Source organism: Bos indicus x Bos taurus, chromosome 25 (genome assembly GCF_003369695.1).
Source record: "Bos indicus x Bos taurus breed Angus x Brahman F1 hybrid chromosome 25, Bos_hybrid_MaternalHap_v2.0, whole genome shotgun sequence".
NCBI lineage: Eukaryota > Metazoa > Chordata > Mammalia > Artiodactyla > Bovidae > Bos > Bos indicus x Bos taurus.
In genome coordinates this window covers 4,194,111-4,213,742 of record NC_040100.1, presented here as the reverse complement: position 1 = coordinate 4,213,742, position 19,632 = coordinate 4,194,111, and the positions used below count along the sequence as shown (strand labels likewise).

At 47.5% G+C, this 19,632-nt stretch overlaps 1 protein-coding gene across 1 annotated transcript; it reads right to left on the bottom strand.

Moving 5' to 3' along the window:
- Positions 1-139: 139 nt before the first annotated feature.
- Positions 140-17,384, bottom strand: KDELR2 (KDEL endoplasmic reticulum protein retention receptor 2). Its single transcript, XM_027527524.1, has 5 exons — positions 17,171-17,384; positions 7,830-7,930; positions 4,720-4,878; positions 3,495-3,747; positions 140-2,165 (listed from the first exon to the last, which is right to left on the bottom strand). Exons 1-5 carry the CDS (start codon positions 17,259-17,261, stop codon positions 2,131-2,133), a joined length of 639 nt encoding a protein of 212 aa, XP_027383325.1. The 5' UTR covers positions 17,262-17,384; the 3' UTR covers positions 140-2,130.
- Between the last annotated feature and the right edge of the window lie 2,248 nt (positions 17,385-19,632).

Below are 19,632 nucleotides of genomic sequence, written 5' to 3'. Positions count from 1 at the left end.
GACACTGTTGGATTGCTGTCTGTAAGCAGCCAACACCCAGCATCTTTTCAGAATTATTTAGTGAGTAAATCTGTTAATTCTGCTTTATTTTTATCTTTAAAGAAAAAACACAAATTCACACAAATAAAACAGCTTGATAAAAAGTATGAATTACCTGATAACCTTTATTCAGGAAGTGAGAGTAATTCAGAAACAGTGCTTAGTGAGGTGCGTCAGACAATGCCTTTGTTCCCGCGTGCGTGAGGCCGCTGCCCCGGTCCCGCGCCCCTCAAGGTACCTGTGGAGACGTCACCCTGGTCGACCACAGGATGGTGGCGGCATCTCAGCCAGCTTTACTTTTCCTTGGGCAGATGGCTGGCGGAGGTGTCGACACTCCATGCTTCCGCAAGTCCCAGATCCTTGCTCTGTGCTCGCCTAAGAACGAGCCCAGCTCGTGTGTGATTTACATGCACAAAAACAAGACTCCCCCGGCCCCCAGTTTGGGAACGCTGGGGTCTGCTCCACGTAGGCCAGGATTTCCCACCCTTCCTCCTTGCCACTAGAATCTTCCAAAAAGGATGAAAACAGAAACTAAACTAGAATGCCTGAAAGAAAGATACTCTGATACACAAAAGCAAAGACATGGGCGGGGAGGCGGGGTGAGAGCGATAAGGACAGGAGGTTAAACTATGCAGTTATACTACCTGTTTAGAAAGATGTTTGGAGACACACTAGATAAAAGTCAAATCCATCCAGTTCCCTTCCTTCACAAGATACTTTAATGCAGTAAACAAGACTACTACTTTTTGCTGTAAGCACTGTTAGTATTCAATACTTTAACGTTTATGGTGCATCACAAAAAAACCAAAATCGTATGTTTTTGCATAAGTCAAAAAAAATGCAGCAAATCAATACAATGGCAAAATCAGGAGGAAAACTGCAATTAAAAAAAAAAAAGAGGTTTTAGATTAAGGGAAGAACAAATGTTTGCGGCCCTATATAGAGCTGTTGCCAATCGAAAAACAAAGACTAAAAACCCATCCTGACACAGGATGTTCCAAAACCCTTATTCAGGAAAAAAAGACAATTTATTCTAGGTTTAATAAAATGTTTATTTAGGATGGTAACAGAAGATAAATCATGCAAGAGCTCAGTAAAAACAAAACAAAAAGTAAGAGGAACGGCAACTGGTGCTGCCAATTAAAAAAAAGAGTCAATCATTCTGCTATCCAAAAGGATATGAAAAACCACTTGAATCTGAGAACGGACATGGTTGTAGCAATCTTCTGGAACTGTAAATTAAAGTGATAGGTAACCACTTGTGTTCCATTCCTCAGAGGAGTCCTAAGTCCAAACTAATCACGAATGTTTCTCGCACGTCACGCTCAGGCGGCAAGCAGCCCAGGGCCCCACCCCGCCCCCTCAGCGAGCTTTTTGACACCCTTGGAAGAGTTTCAACTGACACTTAGTAGGGAGGAGGGCAGGCACCTTTGGTGACTCTTAAACGAAACTCCATCTACATTCAGAATCTTCAGATTTTGGTAATGAAAACCTTAGACTTGGAAGCTATCCTTACCAGCTTCGTGTAGTGTTTGACGTCCAGGGAAGGAGTTCCACGTCAGTGGGAAGCAATTTGAATGGATGTACCAAACTGGACATAGTGTCTCAGATTTCAAACAAAGATAACTCATCTTTTGGCAAAAAAACACAAATAAATATAGTGGAATGCAAGTTTGATAGATGGAGGAATATATTATCTACTGACTGTCAAGGAGTACGATTTCATTGCAGACACAAAGAATCAACAATTTCAAAGAATTAAAAAAACCCAAAACAGTTTGCACTTATTCCTCACAAAATCTTCACTTTGGACTACCCCCAATTGAAGCTACACACTGACTTTATTAATACAGCATTAAGTTTCTTTGTGTAAAAAATCTTTGTACATAGTATTAAAAAAAGATAAGGCAAGATGCATTAAACAGAAACCTTCTGGTTCTTTCCCTCTGGGTTCTTACAGAGCCACTGATGACTATCTGCAACAGAAGAGCTGAGTTTCCAATTTTCCGTATCAAGCATCTTGAGCCTTTGCTGCGCTAAGAATTCTGTCCGAGCACCCTGAGGACAGATGCTGGTGGTGGTCTTTGGCACTTACGCAGGCAGACTGAGCTTCTTTCCCTTGAGAACTACAAGTTTAAAGACAAGGATGAAAACAAGAGATTACTCATCCTGACATGCTTCAGCTTCTTCCTACCCACTCCTAGAAGTTTATCATACAAGACACCACAGAGCAAGGTCCAGGGAGATGAGCTTCTGACAAGCACCAGGCATCTGACTTGGGTGTCAATAAACACAGTCCTCTGAAGTAAGAGAATGTCATATACACAGATTGGAATCTTCTTAATGTATCCGGATGCCCTAGCAACTGAATTTAAAAATACTAGTTCAATTGAAATTGTCTTTTAATTCATGGCAGCTTTTTGTCATCGTGACTTAATCCCCTAATTGCATATATTGACACACAACAGTTATGAAAATTTTGGATGTTAAAAAAAAGAGTTAAGATACATATGCCCTTGTATCTAGCAATTCCACCATTAGAAATTTTACTGGATAGCCAGGATTCTTACTGGCTATACAGTAAGCTATTCTTTACTGTATAGCCAGGATTCCTTAGCTGGGAGGTGTAAGGATAAGGGGATGACAGAGGATGAGATGCTTGGATGGCATCACCAACTTGATGCACATGAGTTTGAGTAAACTCCAGAGTTGGTGATGGACAGGGAAGCCTGGCGTGCTGCAGTCCATGGGGTCGCAAAGAGTCGGACACGACTGAGCGACTGAAGCGAGCTGAGGATTCTTAGCCTGGGATCTGTGGGTGGGTTTCAGGGCCCCTGAACTCCCTAAAACTATAAGCACATGTTTGTGTGAATACACGTAACTGTGCATTTTTCTCTGAGCAAGGACCATGGCTTTCATCAGATTTTTGTCAAGTTCACATGTACTCTATTCATACAAAGGCAAATATATATATATATACACAAGGACACTGAGTTAAACACTGCATTTTTAAGCCCAAACACCCATGAACAGGGGGCTGAATAAATAAACTACGATAATAAACGTAAGACTCCACTGCTATTAAAAGTCATGCAGATGTCCAGGAAGAACAAATTATAGACCAGCATGTTGAGTTTAAATCATATATCATTAAACCATTATGTTTACTTACACATTATCAATGATTATTTTGGAGTGGTAGGATTCTGGGTGATTGTTTTAAGAATTATTAATTCTGATTGGTTTTACAATGAAAATGTGTCATTGTAGAAAAACAATAAAATTATAACAAATAAAGAAAAAAAAAGACTGAAAATCCTGACCAAGAACTCTACCTGACAGTCATTAAAATGTGCTCTGAAGCCAGTTCGCCTTCTGAGTAAGTGTCAGATCAGAAGCACGACGGCCAAGGGAGCCCTGGAAGAGGGAAGCGGGCCGCACACAGCCTGACGCACCTTTCGTGATGTACAAGTAGAAGAAGTCGCAGTACAGGATGGTCTGGACAACGCCGGCCACCACGGCAATGAGGTCAAAGAAGCCCTCGAAGTAGAAGCGCCAGATCCAGTTGACGAGGTACAAGGCGCGGTAGAGGCCCAGGAAGAACAGGTAGTGGGTGGTGATGGTCTCCGCCTCCCCGGTCTTGCTGATCATGAAGAGCTGTGGCAGGATGGCCACCGACTCCAGGTAGATGGAGAAGGTCCACAAGATCTGAGGGAGAAGCCGCAGCCCCGTCAGCGCCCGGCGCCTGCCGCCAACTCACAGAAACACTCCTGCCTCACCGTGAAGCAGCGTAAAGGGAGCGGGGGCTGGGCATCAGCGCCCAGGACAGAGCAGCTGTGCACTTTAATAAACCACAGAAACTTAAGCCACATATAAAGGCGCAGACCCCCCGGGACAAGCGAGGTTCCCGGCCACCTGCACCTCCTTGGATCTCCCTCCCCGGCCTCGCCAGTGCTGCACTCTTCCCTGGGCAACTGCCTGGCTCTTCAAACGCGATGCAGGGGACGCTTCCCTGCCGGCAGCCTCTCCAGCTCTGGCCCTGGGGCCCTGAGCCAACCCCGCCTCCTCCAGGGCTGCAGGACTGGGGGCTGGGTCCCCCCACCCCTCACTGCCGTTCCTCCTTCCCAGATGACATACATCATTTCCCTCTTTCCTTACTCTTCAGGCTTTTTGTGGCATGGTTAAATCAAAGGGCTAAGAAGTCAGAGTCGTAATCACGCAAGCTCTCTTCCCAACCCAGCTCTTCATTCATGCCTACGGAGGAGGGGTCTGGCAGGAGTCCCTGGAGGGTTTACACCCAGGCGCCGCTGCCACCAGGGGACGACCAGAGCCTCACTCTGGACACTTGGGGCTGGAGGGAGCACTGGCGAGCAGGCCACCCCACCACGTGGCACAGCGCTGGGCACCAGGCAGGCTGCACTTCCTCAAGACAAGGAGTGCAGCAGCTTGGTGTCACAGAAGCCAAGCTTATATCCTAAAGGAGAGTCAGAAGACATTCAAGTGGGTGTCTGACCTGGGTGCTTAATTCTTGCCCAGGATTTATTTACATCAAACTACATTTATTTGCTAACCCACTCCCCACCCACGCCCCCGAAACACAAAATAGAACCCCACTAACTGCAAACAGGTCTATTTCCTTAGGGAACCACACATGACTACCTAAGTAACCTCTTAACTAACCTCAAGAGGAGAGAAATCATGATTGACTAGAAATGAGAGGCCGCCCACAGGGACCACCAGAAACTCCACTCGGAAAGTATCATGATTTCCATCGTAGGTTGCCTTAAATTTCATGTAGATCAGGTACACTGTGGCATAGGAGCAGGCAATGTAGATGAGCTAAAAGGATAAAAAAAAAAAAAAAAGATGCTGTGTCATCAAAATATTACAATTGCTCCAATTCCCTTGGTTTTCTGCATCAGCCATATATATATATATATAAAATTTAAATACAGTAAAACCCACTTTTTGGGGGTATACAGTTCCATACGTCATAAAACCACCACCATAATCAAGACACAGACCAGTCCTGACTCCCCCCACCCCAATTCCCTCCTGCTGCCCCACAGAGTCATGCCTTTCCCCCAGGCCTAACCTCTGGCAAGTGCCAATGTGTTCTCAGTCCCTGCACTTTGGCCTTTTCTAGAATTCCATTCCATAAATGGAACTTAACAGTATGTCACCTTTCAGACCAGTTTTTTTCAGTCAACATAACAACCTGAGATCCAGCTGTGCTGTCGTGTGTATTAAGAACTGGTCCTCTTGTGTCTTTAGGAAGAGGCAGCCACAGAGGTTCATCCACCTACCAGTTAGTGGACAGGTAGGTTGTTTACAGCTTGTGGGGTGGGGGATGGAGCCGCTGTGAACATCTGTGCACAGGCTTTTGTGTGAACATAAGCCTTCATTTCTCCTGGGTAAAGACCTAGGAGGGGGACTGCTGGATCATATGTTAAGTGTAAGTTTAACTTTATAAGAGACTGCCAAGAAATGTATTTTTAATCTCTTTGTAAATTATTAGATAGTTGCCTCAGAAAAGAAAGTGAATGGCAAGTTCAATACAGTTCAAAACCAAGGCACTTCCTTACAGCAAGAAGACATTTCTGAGCTAGCACTTTTCAAAAGATAATATAGACAATGTAACTCATGTTACACTTTGCAATGACAGTTTTAACTCATGTTACTTTAACACGGACATTGAGATTGTTGCTATGAAATTTCGTCTGGTTAACAACAAAAGCAAAACCAAAAGTAAGTGATAACTGTGCAATGCGTAGCTATTCAAGGGCTTACAATTAAGTTATACGGTGTTTCACATTCAAAAGGAAAAACACTATATACTCATCTGAACCCAAGAAAAAGTCTGACATTCTGAGATTATACCAATTTTCAGACTGCAGAATTTTAGGCTCAAGAACCTATAAACACAGGCAGCTGGAGTATCAGCCACATGACCTGGTCCCAGCCAAGTCGACTTGCAAAATTGGATTCGGAAAGCACTGGGGTCAATCGACGTGAGAGGAAAATGAGAGCAGTCATAAGTCCTCACACACTTCAGAACAAAGACCTGAGCTATCCCAGGCATCTTGAAGTCATATTTGCAAATAGTCAACAAAATACCAAAACTGTCGCCTATACCCATAATACTGACGCAGCAACACATACACAGCCCTTCTCAATGCAAAATCAAGGAAGATTCACACCCTATACTGCTAGGGGTGCTCTCCCCACACAAAAATACATGTACGTATGCCTGTGAATAAACACATAATCTATCCATATACACTGCTGCTGCCGCTAAGTCGCTTCAGTCATGTCCGACTCTGTGCGACCCCAGAGACAGCAGCCCACCAGGCTCCCCCGTCCCTGGGATTCTCCAGGCAAGAACACTGGAGTGGGTTGCCATTGCCTTCTCCGATGCGTGAAAGTGAAAAGTGAAAGTGAAGTCGCTCAGTCTGTCCGATTCCTAGCGACCCCATGGACTGTAGCCCACCAGGCTCCTCCGTCCATGGGATTTTCCAGGCAAGAGTACCGGAGTGGGGTGCCATCGCCTTCTCCGATATGTATACACAACACACACACATCTACATACAGTCTCCCCACCCACAAGCAGCCCCGACGCATCCACGAGGGCTCAGCGGCCACTGAACAAAGCAGTTCTTTTTCTTCTCTCACCCATGCTTGCCATTTAAAGTAAGAAGCCATGAGCACATAAAACCCGCCTCTCATGCCCCTGATTTTTAGGAGTATGTTTGGAAGCAACAATTAAGCAAGTAAAGATTCCTGAAAGCTGGGCATACTGAGAGGGAGGGGAGGGGAGGGGATTCCTGCTCGCACGCCTCTGACGGCTACAGTTTTAACCTGCCTGGACAATAAGCAAGGACATGGCCATTTCTAAGGAGGCGAATTCCTGATGAATTCCCTTCACTCAGTAACGAAGAATGGAACGCCTCTAGGTGACTCGAATGTGCGGTCACAGCAGCAATCGCAAGCGAGCCATCTGCCCAGGGGTGCCTGCCGTCTGCTCCCCTGCCAGAGCCAAGGCTGCTGCCTGCCGTCTGCAGCCCTCAGTGCGCCCCGGGGGTGCTCACCACGTGCAAGTTCAACGCCTGCAGAGCGGACCCAGACTGCCCGAAGCGCGGCATGTGTACCGCCCGCAGAGCACAAGAGGCTGGTGTATGCAATTACGCTGCGCTTTGAGAGTCATACATTCGTCTTCCTGTGGTTAGGAAAACTGTGACACCGAAGGTGGCATGGATACCAGCACTTAGGACGAGTTAGAAGCTTTAGAACCATATTAAGTAAACTCCGGTGTAGATGTCGCTTAAGCACGGCAAAGGCGACACGCGACGCACGCCTAGGCCCCAGAGAGGCGGGAGAAGGGGCAGCCGGAGCCCGCCTGCCCCTCCTCGTCCTGAACCAACCTGCTGGCCTTTCCCAGGGACCCTGTAATTTCCCACTGCTTGAAAACATAACAGTCACTCCTCTGTCTTTGAGGGTTTTCCAGAGCTTCAGAAGTTTATCACAGTTGAGGAACTTAAGATCAAGAAATCTCTAAGTGCAAAGTGCTTTAATTAAATAGATACTGCTTTGATACAGGAGACAATATGCTTAATGGTAACTAATCCAAGCTGTACGTACTAGGTGGTCTCAGAAGGCTTACACCAACAGCAGCACATCTAGACATTATTCTTGCAGATGCCTAATTAAGTGCACAGGTGACATAAGTTTAACAGTCTCCACAGGTCTGTGAGTTATGGACAAAACACACTCTGCTGGGTGCCACACCATACCTTCATAGACGTATTATACAATGAAATAAATGAAGTAAAAAGATCCAGGTAACGAGTTGTGAAGACCAGTGCAAACAGAAGCTGGCTTTTCCCAGAAATACCTGAAGAAACAAAAGCAAAGTGTTAGAAATACACCAACAGCTCTGTGATTCTTGAAGTCGATACCATGAAGGGACTGCAGGAACGCGGGGCACCAGGCGCCAAAGCCAGGGGCTGGGATGACTCCAAACGCAGGAGAACAGTTTCAGTCTTCCATTCCCTCAACATCCTTGAACAGACAAGGCGACGAGGAACCAAGTGGGGGCCGTGCTTCAAGGAAAAGTCTGAGCTGTAATCCCCATGGCTTGGCCTCCTACGGTGACTGCTTTTGGGAGGCAGCATTACTTGGAGGAGATAAAAACTTAAATTATCTTAGATGAACCACACAACCAAACTCAGACTCCCACAAACAGGCTCCTGGATGCTATGGCAACAAGAGGGTAGGAACCTACTAGCCTTCCAAAGCAGCACCTTTTATTGTTGGAACATCTTGAAACTCTTTCTCCCTCCAGTCACCACTCCCCACTCCCCCCAGAGCCTGTGTGGAGCACAGGGACGCTCAGTCCAGACGATGAGAAGGTCCCTGCCGTCTGGATTTGGCCAAATAGTTCTGTGACAACAGCCGTATGCCGTGGGTTTCAGATGTTGAAGAGCGACTTTTTGAGCAAAGTGAATCTCACTAGGTGTCAGGACCCACCCACCCTCATCTACGTCGTAAACTTCACATCATTAGACAGCTAAGCAAGTTTGTATTTAGTGGAAACGTCACTGAACCCAAATCATTAGTAATATTCTTCCAAAGGTGAAAATCACATTGTTTTATTAAATGATATTTTACAAACAACACTACTGTCCAAAACTATTTTACAGCTTGTTGAAGCAAAAAGCCTAGCTCTGAGAACGTCATTTTTGTGGAGGAATAATTGCAGTTCCACCCTATTCACAAAACTAAACTAAGAGAAACTGAAGAGCAGCTGCCTCTGTCCCTCTGGATCCATCAGTCGCGGCCAATCTCAAGGGCCAAAGGTGGAGACACAGACACAGAGAGCAAGCATGCACCTTTCAGTCTCTTCCCCAGCGGCAGGGAGTTTCTGTTTTTCTTATCACAGATCAATGTTCCACAGGAGAATCAATGAGACTGCTGTTGACACAGAAAACGTGCGAGAGAAGACAAGATGGGGAAGAGGACTGGGAGCATGCAGTTTGCGTCTGGCGACTGTGGAAGCCTTGTGAGAGAAACTCCCAGCTTATTTTCTATGTGGTTCTTTCCCATATTTTAAATTAAAAAATGACAGAATACATACAGGCAAGTTTTGTTGTAAAGGGTTTATTCTCCTGAAAATTTGGAAGCCAGGTAAACTGAAATTTGCCCTTGTTTTCAGAATTCCTATACTAAAAATCAGGGACGGACATATCGCTTTTACCACCCCCCTTTGCAACCCAATTCCCATCAAAGTCATCCTTGAAGACAACCTCCCTCAGCGCTGCTTATTCATCCAGCAAGTACAGAAGACCCACTTCACCAGGCTGCTGCCCAGCTCCTGTGGCAGCACTTACAAAGCGCCCTGTGGTCATTTGGTCGCCCGTCTCCCTCCCCTCCAGAGCCCCCCACCCCACCCCCCAACCCCCCGCCCGACCACACTCACGGTCTGACACACAGCAGGGCTCAGAAAATACCTGCTGAATGAATGAACAAATGGAAAAAAAAAAACAGTAATTCAATTTATTTTCATGTCTTGGGGGTAAACTCATTTTGTGATATTTTGAGATAAGACTTCCAACGAGTTTTGAAGACATACTGTGTCTCTGACTGTGAACAGGTGCGTGCTCCGGGTTCTGCCCTAATTTACTGCCCGCCAGGGGGTGGGGCAGAGGAGAAGGGCACAGGCAGCGTGTGGCTGCAGCTTGTCCTGTGGTGTAAAACCCGGGCAGGAGCCACCATGCTGGAGACCTGAGCGCTGTGTGCCCACACAGTTCTGCCCGATTCTTCCCGGCCTGGATCCCGAAGAGCAGGCTTTCCCCTTTAACACAGAAAACCTGTCTGTCTTCTCAAGAAGGCGGGGATCCCAGCTGAAGACAGAGCGGGAGGGGCAGGAATCTCCTTCCGGGGACACTAGCTCTGAAGCGGGAGGCGCTCCCACAGTCAGTTCCCAGGTTGAGACCGAAGGACACGAAGGCCAGGGAAACAAGCTCTGAAGACCACTCACTCTCAGTGGTTCTGTAACAAATGTACTGCACCTCCACACCAGGGAGCAGCACCTCCACACCAGGGACACCTCCACACCAGCGAGCACCTCCACACCAGGGAGCACCTCCACACCAGGGACACCTCCACACCAGCGAGCACCTCCACACCAGCGAGCACCTCCACACCAGGGAGCACCTCCACACCAGGGAGCACCTCCACACCAGGGAGCACATCCACACCAGGGAGCACCTCCACACCAGCGAGCACCTCCACACCAGGGAGCACATCCACACCAGGGACACCTCCACACCAGGGAGCACCTCCACACCAGGGACACCTCCACACTAGGGAGCACAACTTGTAAAACGGAAACCAATCATCACACACACCACCATTCCCATCTTCTCCCACTGGGCCAAGTGAAGGTTAATGAACGCCTCCAACTAAGCATTCCAGTGTACATGACCTTAAATTCTGCTGCAGGTTAAAAGCTGCATTTCTCATATTTCCATTGGTTTACGGAACAAAACCCTCAACCAGACGGACAAGCCTTCTGTGAACTGTTTCTTCCTGTCAACACTGGATGCACCCAAGTGCCACGGGTCAGAGCAGCAGGAAAACCTGCAGGGCAGTGCTCACCCGGCGCCCCGGGCACCACGCGCCGGCCCACTGTCTCCAAGGTGCCAGCTGCTCTCCTAACGGCCACTAACACCCTAGCACAGGGGTCAGCAGCTGGCTCACAGCACAGCTCCTGTGAGCAGGGGAAGGGGCTGTGGAGCCAGAAGGTTTGGTTGGGTTCAAGCTCATCTCTGAGTGCACCAGGTCACACAGGGCCGTTACATACTCGGCCCCGCTAAACCTCACTTTCTGCCCCTGCCAAACAGGGACAGAGTATGGGCCTGTTGGAAAAAGTGTTTTTTCGATACCTGCCATGCTTGTGGGTGCTTAGTGACAGCTCTTGTTACTATGTGCTGCTTTGCCACCTTTTCCTGTTTTCAGCAAAATCCATGCTACTTTATTAAAAATACCAACTGGACCTAGTAAACACCCCTCCCACCTCCACTTTAAATACGACGCTCCAGGCTTTTTTAAAGCCCCTTTCTCTGTATGTGTATTTGTATGTACTCACACGTTTGCCCCTTAAAATGGGCCATACTATCTCTTTGCTTACAACTTGCTTTCTCAACTTAGTATTTCAGACATATCTTCTCCTGTTAATACTTCTGCCTTATTCTTTTGAATGGCTGCATAGTGTTCTGCAGTGTGAATGTACCAACATTTGTGTGACCCCTCCACACAAGTGGACATTTGGGTTGTGTACAATTTTTGTTCCTGTAAACGCTCCATGAATATCTTTGTATCTATAAATAGTGTTCTGTGTTTATTTAGGCACAACAAACACCTTTATACCTGTGGTTAGCTTGTTCACATACATGGCAATTTCTGTAGTTCAAATTCCCTAGAAACACTGACAAAATATATTAGCACTTTAACTTTTGAAATAATGTCAAATTTCTCCTACATAGGCTGTGCCAATTTACATATTCACAACACCAGATGAGAATATTCTTTACATCTCTGCTTACATCAAGATGTTGTAAACCTCTGACTTTTTCCCACCCAGTGGCAAAAGATGGCATCCACTGCTCTTTTAACACCCAAACTTCTAACTACTAATGAGGCAGGGCGTTCTTTCACTCTGAACTGGCCTTCTGTTATTCTTCTATAAACTGCCAGCTTCGCTCATTTACCTATCAGGTTGTTGGTTTTTTTAATTTGGAGGATTAATTAATTTAATTAATTTAAAATTAAACATTAATTTTAAGGTGGATATTAACCTTTTGCCACTTAGGTGGCAGATTATATTGCAGGTTATTTCTCTCAATTTATTGTCCTTTGACTGTGATGATATTCTGAATTAGGAAGGTACTCTGGGGAGGCGAATTGCCCTGTCTGCTCTCCTCTGCCCCGGTCCTGTCCAGGACCAGGTACGGTATGAACACGCATTCGGGCCACTTCTATGTCCATCAGCGAAGTTGCATACATTCCTCATGGAGGTCTCATACCCTCCTTGCTGTGAAATCAGGGGAGCCCTCCCCAGGGTCTTTCTCGTCACTTCGCATCCACAGTGTTTACTGCCTATGTGGTTTGATATCCTGGATTTTTATCTTTTTATATATATCTTATTTCAGCTAAATTGCCGCTTTCTTGAGAAGAGAAACTTTGACAGTGGCAAGCTGCTGCTCAGAACTGTGTCCCCAGTGCCTTGTGGCCACAGAGTGGGTGGTCAGTAAGTAAGAGCCATGATTACTCAGGAGCTTGGCACTCCAAAGAGCAGAGGTGATAGCTGCTACAAAGAGGGAGCTGGGAATGGGAGGCAAAAGCTTCCTGGAGTATTCAAAGATGATAAAAGAAGAGGTGTTTTCCTTGTGCTTCAAAAATATAAACTGTCACAACGAGGATGTACTGTGCAGCACAGGAAACTATACTCAGCAGTCTGTAGCAAACTATAAGGGAAAGATTCTGAAAGAACACACACACACACACCTGAGCCACTTTGCTATACACCTGAAACGAACACAACACTTAAATCCACCACACGCCAATAAACAACAACAAAGAGAGGACCCTCCCCAATCTGGAGAAGCCACCACAAAACACACAAATAAATCAAGCAAAATGCCAGTTCACTGTATACCACTTAAGACAATTTAAGAGGAACTATATTAAAACCTAAAACTTAAGCACATTTAAGAGCCAAGAAAATGGCTGCTTTTTGTAAATCAGATACATTCACTGTAAATAAACTATCTCCTCATAAAATTCAAACTATAAAGACCACTGCTACTGCTAAGTCGCTTCAGTCATGTCCGACTCTGTGCGACCCCATAGATGGCAGCCCACCAGGCTCCCCCGTCCCTGGGATTCTCCAGGCAAGAACACTGGAGTGGGTTGCCATTTCCTTCTCCAATGCAGGAAACTGAAAAGTGAAAGGGAAGTCGCTCAGTTGTGTCCGACTCTTTGGGACCCCATGGACTGCAGCCCACCAGGCTCCTCCGTCCATGGGATTTTCCAGGCAAGAGTGCTGGAGTGGGGTGCCACTGCCTTCTCCAATAAAGACCACACATACACATATATACACTATACAATTACAAGAAACACAGGGACACTGCACACTGCTGTCAAGTTTAGGAGGATGGAAAACCTGTGACTCACACAACAACAGCTAACAACAACCTGAGTAACAGGCAGAGGAGAGCAGGGAAGGCCCAGGAGGAAGGCTGGGAGCCCTGAGCTCAGAAGGATCCACCAGCAGCTTAAGCCCACTAGACAGAGCACTAACAACTATCAGCCTACAGGAAAATGCAGACAGGAAGTTCGTCACCTACAAACCAAGGGGTGTTCCCCCAACACTCCCCAGGTCCATGTTTGGGACACTGTGGATTCAGCTGCATCAGAGCTCAGGAAGACGAGGAACTCACATTTCATTCATCCCTCCATCATGACAATGCACACATCGGAGAATGTCAATCCTAACAAAACCAAGATCAACTCCCCAGCCTCCACTTTAAAAGGTCCTTTGTGGCTGCTGTTCTGGAATTAGACGGTCAGGAAAGCAGAATCTTCCTCACTAAACTATCTCATCCCTAACCCTAAGGGGAAAAAGCCTCGTGGTTCTATAGTTGCAGCTATGTTCCAAATAAGGGCCAAAATCCTAAAATGAATCCCAACACCAGTATTTTCAAAGTGAGAAACACAACCTGAATGTACATGTCTCCTATTCCAGTTATTTGAGAAACTCATCAAATTCTTACCCTTTCAAAAGTCCCTAAACAACTTTAAATTAGGATGGAAAAACAAGGCAACCAGTCAAATCCAGATTTTAATTCTGAATAAAAATGATCTTGGTGATTTTGATTTTTATAAGGCTAGAAAATCTCACATTTAAGAACAAAAATGATCCTAAGTCTGACAATGAGGATAGTTTAGTAACTATTGGAATACCAAGCAAACAGACACAAATTTAACTCACCTATTTATCTTCCTTGTTATTTCGGCTTAAGTATTTTATATTTCCTAAATACTCCTAAATCTCCCAAATGAAAACAGTGAATGTCAAAAAACAACAAACAAAATAGCAAACCCTTTCACTTTGTCTCATTACTCAGTGCTTCCCTGAGAACTCCATATTCAGCACTGTACTAACTTCCCCCCAATATCTTAGTTTAGATCCATGTTTAGGAGATAGTGTGCTTCAATATTAAATGTCTTGACAGAGAAGGGGATTCTGAGGAACATATAAAAGACTAAGAGACTCATACAAAGACTTTGGAGCAAAAATAAAGATTAAAAGTAACATTTCTGGTGATGGGGTGGGCAAAATGAGTGAAGGCAGTCAAAAGGCAATGACTCCCCACTCCAGTCCTCTCGCCTGGAAAATCCCATGGACGGAGGAGCCTGGCAGGCTGCAGTCCGTGGGGTCGCTAGGAGTTGGATACAACTGAGCGACTTCACTTTCATTTTTCACTTTCATGCACTGGAGAAGGAAATGGCAACCCACTCCAGTATTCTTGCCTGGAGAATCCCAGGGACGGGGGAGCCTGGTGGGCTGCCGTCTATGGGGTCGCACAGAGTCGGACACGACTGAAGTGACTTAGCAGCAGCAGCAGCAGCAGTCAAAAGGCACAAACTTCCAGTTAGAAGATAAATAAAACTTTGGGGATGTAACATACAATGGGGACTATAGTTAACAAGACTGTATTGCATATTTGAAAGCTGCTAGGAGAGTAGATCTTAAAAGCTTTCATCACAAGAGAAAACAAAAGTCGCTATGTGTGGTGATGGGTGTTAACATGATTACTGTGGTAATCATCTCCCAATACATATATCAAATCTGTATGTTGTACACCTAAAACGAATACAATGTTATATGTCGATTATATCTTGATTAAGCAGGGATTAAAAATAACATTTCCTAGGGAATTCCCTGGTGGTCCAGTGGTCAGGACTTCACCTAACAATGCAAGGGGTGCAGGTCTGAACCCTGGTCGGGGAGCTAGGATCTCTCATGCCTCATGGCCAAAAAACCAAGACATAAAACAGAAACAATATTGTAACAAATTCAATAAAGACTTTAAAAATGGTCCATATCAAAAAATAAAATCTTAAAAATAAAATAACATTTTCTGAGTACAGAAAGAAATGACCTAAACTACTGACCTGGCATCAAATGCCTAAACCAAAACTCCACAGACCAAACACATGTTCGCCTAAACCCAAACTCCACAGACTAAACAGACGTTCGTGCAGGTCTTTCACTGGGAGTCACTCCTTGCCTGTACACCAATCCTGGCTCTACCAGTCATCTCACCTCCCTGTGCCTCAGTTACCTCCTCCAGGGAATGGGGGCAAGGGCACTCCCTTCATAAGGTTATTTCAAGGACTACGTGAAAGTGTTCCTCATGTCTGACTCTTTGCGACTCCTTGCACTGTAGCCCACCAGGCTCCTCTATCCATGGAACTCTCCAGGCAAGAATACTGGAGTAGGTTGCCACTCCCTTCTTCAGGGGATATTCCCAACCCAGGGATCAAACCCAGGTCTCCCGCATTGCAGGCAAATTCTTTACTGTCTGAGCACCAAGCAGTATGTGGGATAAGCCATATAAGGCATTTACCTCACTACCTAACACACAGCCAGCACTTAAATATCAGCTCTCACAATCGCTGAAATTACTTTGCTGTCATTGGAAACGGTACAACTGAACCCCTCCGAACTATGCATGAATTGAGAGATCATCTCCAAGCCAAACACACTGGTTTCAGTACGTGGACTTTGTAACATCCATTTTGACTGCTCAAAGGTCTTTTTTGGTTCTTCTTACTTCCTGGATCTCAGCTGTGCTCCAGGGAGACAGGTGAGGCCTGAAGACTACAGCCAAAGAGGTGGTGTTATTATTCTAGAGGCGAAAATAGGTAGAAATCAATCAGGTACATGGAATTCTCTGCCACCCGAGTCATTTAGGACTCCATCTTTTACTGTCTCTGCAAAAATTAAGTTCTTTAATTCTCCAAACGTTTATTACACTGAGGACATGGCATCAAAAATATGTGTAAGGAAGACTGTACTTTTAAGAAATCATTTAAAAATTCGCCGTTCTTAAGCTCTTAGAGCTAACGAAACGCAAAACCGTGCAAGGACTAGCTGAGAAAGATGGGTCTCACTGCCTCCCAGCAGCGTGTGCACGAAACGTGTACTCGCGAGGAGGAGCCGCCAACTCACTGGTGACGTGGAGTGAGGAATTACAGGAGACCACAGGAGACCTCGGCGGTACCCGGCGGCGCGCCGCAGGTCTAAGAAAACCCGTTATTAGATGGAGGCGCTCAGAGGAGTTTTGACAAACTAGATCATCCCTCAAAGCAGCATTAACTGCCCCAAGAAATTCGCTTAGAGATCTCCCCACAGGCCCCTCCCGCGGCAGGCGCGATCCGGGACCCGAGGGCTGGGTTGAAGCCCACGGGACTCTAAAGGACAGGCCTGCCCGGGCACCTTCACCGAAAGGCCGGTCCTCCGAGGGGCAGGGTGGGGAGCGGGGTGACCTCTCCCCACGTCCGCCCCACCTCCCGGGCTGGGTCGGCTGCCACGTCAGGCCCAGCGCGGCGATCCTGCCCATCCTCCTCCTGCGCGTCCCATTGATTCGCAGGCTCCCCGCACTTCGGGACACCCCCCCTTCCTACCCAGGCGCGCGGAGAAGCGCCCACTGAAGCCGGGGGCGCGGGGGACCGGCGTGCTGGACCCCCCGCCCCGCAGCCAAACTTTTCAGATCCAACAAGGGCCCGCGCGGTCCACTTGGCGCCTCTCCGGCCCCCGACGGCTCAAGTTCGCAGCCGACCAAGTGCAGAGCCGGGCCCAGCGCCCCGACACTGCACCCCGGCCCGAGCTCCTACCCCCAAGGGCCGCAGGCTCCCCTCGGGGCCCGGCCGCCCGCCAGCCCGGCCGAGGGGGGTGTGTCGGGCCGGCGCAGGCCTGCGGGCCCTGGGGCGGCCGAGGTCGCCCGCTCCTCCCAGGGACCCGGCCCCGCGCCCGAGCCTCTCCCGGGCCTCGCCCGCCGCTCACCGGCGCAGGAGCGCGTCTTCCAGATTTTCAGCAGCAGGATGACGATGGCCGCCAGGTGGGACAGGTCCCCGGTCAGCCGGAAGATGTTCATGGCGGCGGCGGCGATCTGCGCGGCGGCCCCAGGCTCGGCAGCTCAGGCAGCGGCGGCGGCGGCCCCTGAGAGGAAGCGGCGAAGATGGCGAGAGCGGGCGCGACGTGGCCAGGGACGTGGCCGAACTGCCGGCGCGCGCGCAGGGCAGCTTGGGAGAGCGGGCGACCGCCAGGCCCCGCCCCGGCCCCGCCTCTTAAAGGGCACGCGCAGAGCGCAGGCCGGGCGAGAGCGCAGCTGCAGGGCTCGCTCCGTGGGACCCTGACTCCTTGCCAACTTCCCTCTGCCAGGTTTCCGGCTTCCCCAGGGGAGCCAGCGATTTCCTTTAACTTTTGAAATGATACTCCCTTGTGAGGGATATTTTTTTCCCCCTCCCACTGATCTTAAGAGCTCTATCAGTTCTGTTCAGTTCGGTCGCTCAGTCGTGTCCGACTCTTTGCGACCCCATGGACTGCAGCAGGCCTCCCTGTCCATCACCAACTCCCGGAGTTTACTCAAACTCACGTCCATTGAGTCGGTGATGCCATCCAACCATCTCATCCTCTGTCGTCCCCTTCTCCTGCCTTCAATCTTTCCCAGCATCAGGGTCTTTTCCAATGAGTCAGTTCTTCGCATCAGGTGGCCAAAGAGTTGGAGTTTCAGCCTCAGCATCAGTCCTTCCAATGAGTATTCAGGACTGATCTCCTTTAGGATGGACTGGTTGAACCTCCTTGCAGTCCAAGGGACTCTCAAGAGTCTTCTCCAACACCACAGTTCAAAAGCATCAATTCTTCGGCACTCAGCTTTCTCTATGGTCCAACTCTCATCTCTATACATGACCACTGGAAAAACCATAGCCTTGACCAGATGGACCTTTGTTGACAAAGCAATGTCTCTTCTTTTTCATATGCTCTATAGGTTTACTGTATAAAAATGTATGAGGAGGGAAATTGATGTGATTGCATCACTCAAGATAAGGTGGATATTGGGGATATTAGGAAGAGTGCGGTTTATGCAGGGGTCTAAAGATTTTATCATTCTGAGGACTCTGAGAAAGTGTGCAAAATTAGGTTAGAAAATGAACATTTCTGTAGGATGTGAAAATCACAAGAAATTTCTAATGGGATGAAGCTGATAAACAGAATACGGCTGCGTAATTTACAGAGCCCAGCGCAAAATGAAAATATGGGTTCCTCGATTGTTCAAAAGCAGGAAAAAAGTGCTATTAGAGGTACTAAAATGTAAAGCTTTCCCCTTTATTCTGCATTCTCTCTCGGCTTGTTTCCTGTTTGCTTTTTAATGCCATTCTAAGTAAAGAAAAAAAGAAATTTTTAAATTATGGTCATGAAGTTTACTGTTTGTCTTTATATCGAACTGTATCATTTTTGACAGCAAATATCAGAGCCTGTAACACAGATGCAGAGTGGAGTGCGGGTCCAGGAAAGCCCGTGATTAGTTTTGGTTTTGGACCTGGATCCCACGCAGCAGACCTGGCATTGGAGGCCCCATTAGTTGGGGGAGCACAGACACCCCTTGGCAGAAAGTAGTGATCAAATTATGAAAACTCTCACTGGTGGTGGACTGGGAGGGGGTAACGTGGGAGAGAACATGAGAGTGAGTGCGGGACGTATCAGTCGGTGAACCGTATACAGGAAATAGTAGACCCGAGGACCACAGTATGGTCTGGCTGCTACCAGGTGGCACTGACGCTCAACATAAGTGTCATTCATGAAACACTCAGGACAAGCAACAGTCCCTTAAAGGCAGGCTGCTGCTGCTGCTAAGTTGCTTCAGTCATGTCGGACTTTGTGTGACCCCATAAACAGCAGCCCACCAGGCTCCCCCGTCCCTGGGATTCTCCAGGCAAGAACACTGGAGTGGGTTGCCATTTCCTTCTCCAGTGCATGCAAGTGGAAAGTGAAAGTGAAGTCGCTCAGTCGTGTCTGATTCCTAGCGACCCCATGGACTGCAGCCCACCAGGCTCCTCCATCCATGGAATTTTCCAGGCAAGAGTACTGGAGTAGGGTGCCACTGCCTTCTCCGAAAGGCAGGCTAGGAAGCCAATAGGCCTCCCTCACTGTCCGCAGGGAAGTCCTCCCGCCCTGCAGAAGGAGAGGGAGTCAGGACTCAAGCCTGAACCTTCCTAGTTCCAGCCCCAGGGCTGAACTTGAAGGAAAATTTCGATGCACCCAGTTGGTGTGAACTATTAAGATGGCTTCCAGAAGCCTGGAGAAAATGATGGCTCTCGGTGAATGAGGTCAAAATGCTAGGGTGTCAGGGTGTAGTGGGAATTCCTAATAATGTACTTTCACAGCCTTGAGAAATTCCACAGAAATAGCACCTGGAAAAACGGCATATATTAAGAACTGTGTTAATTATTATCTTTTATGTTTTT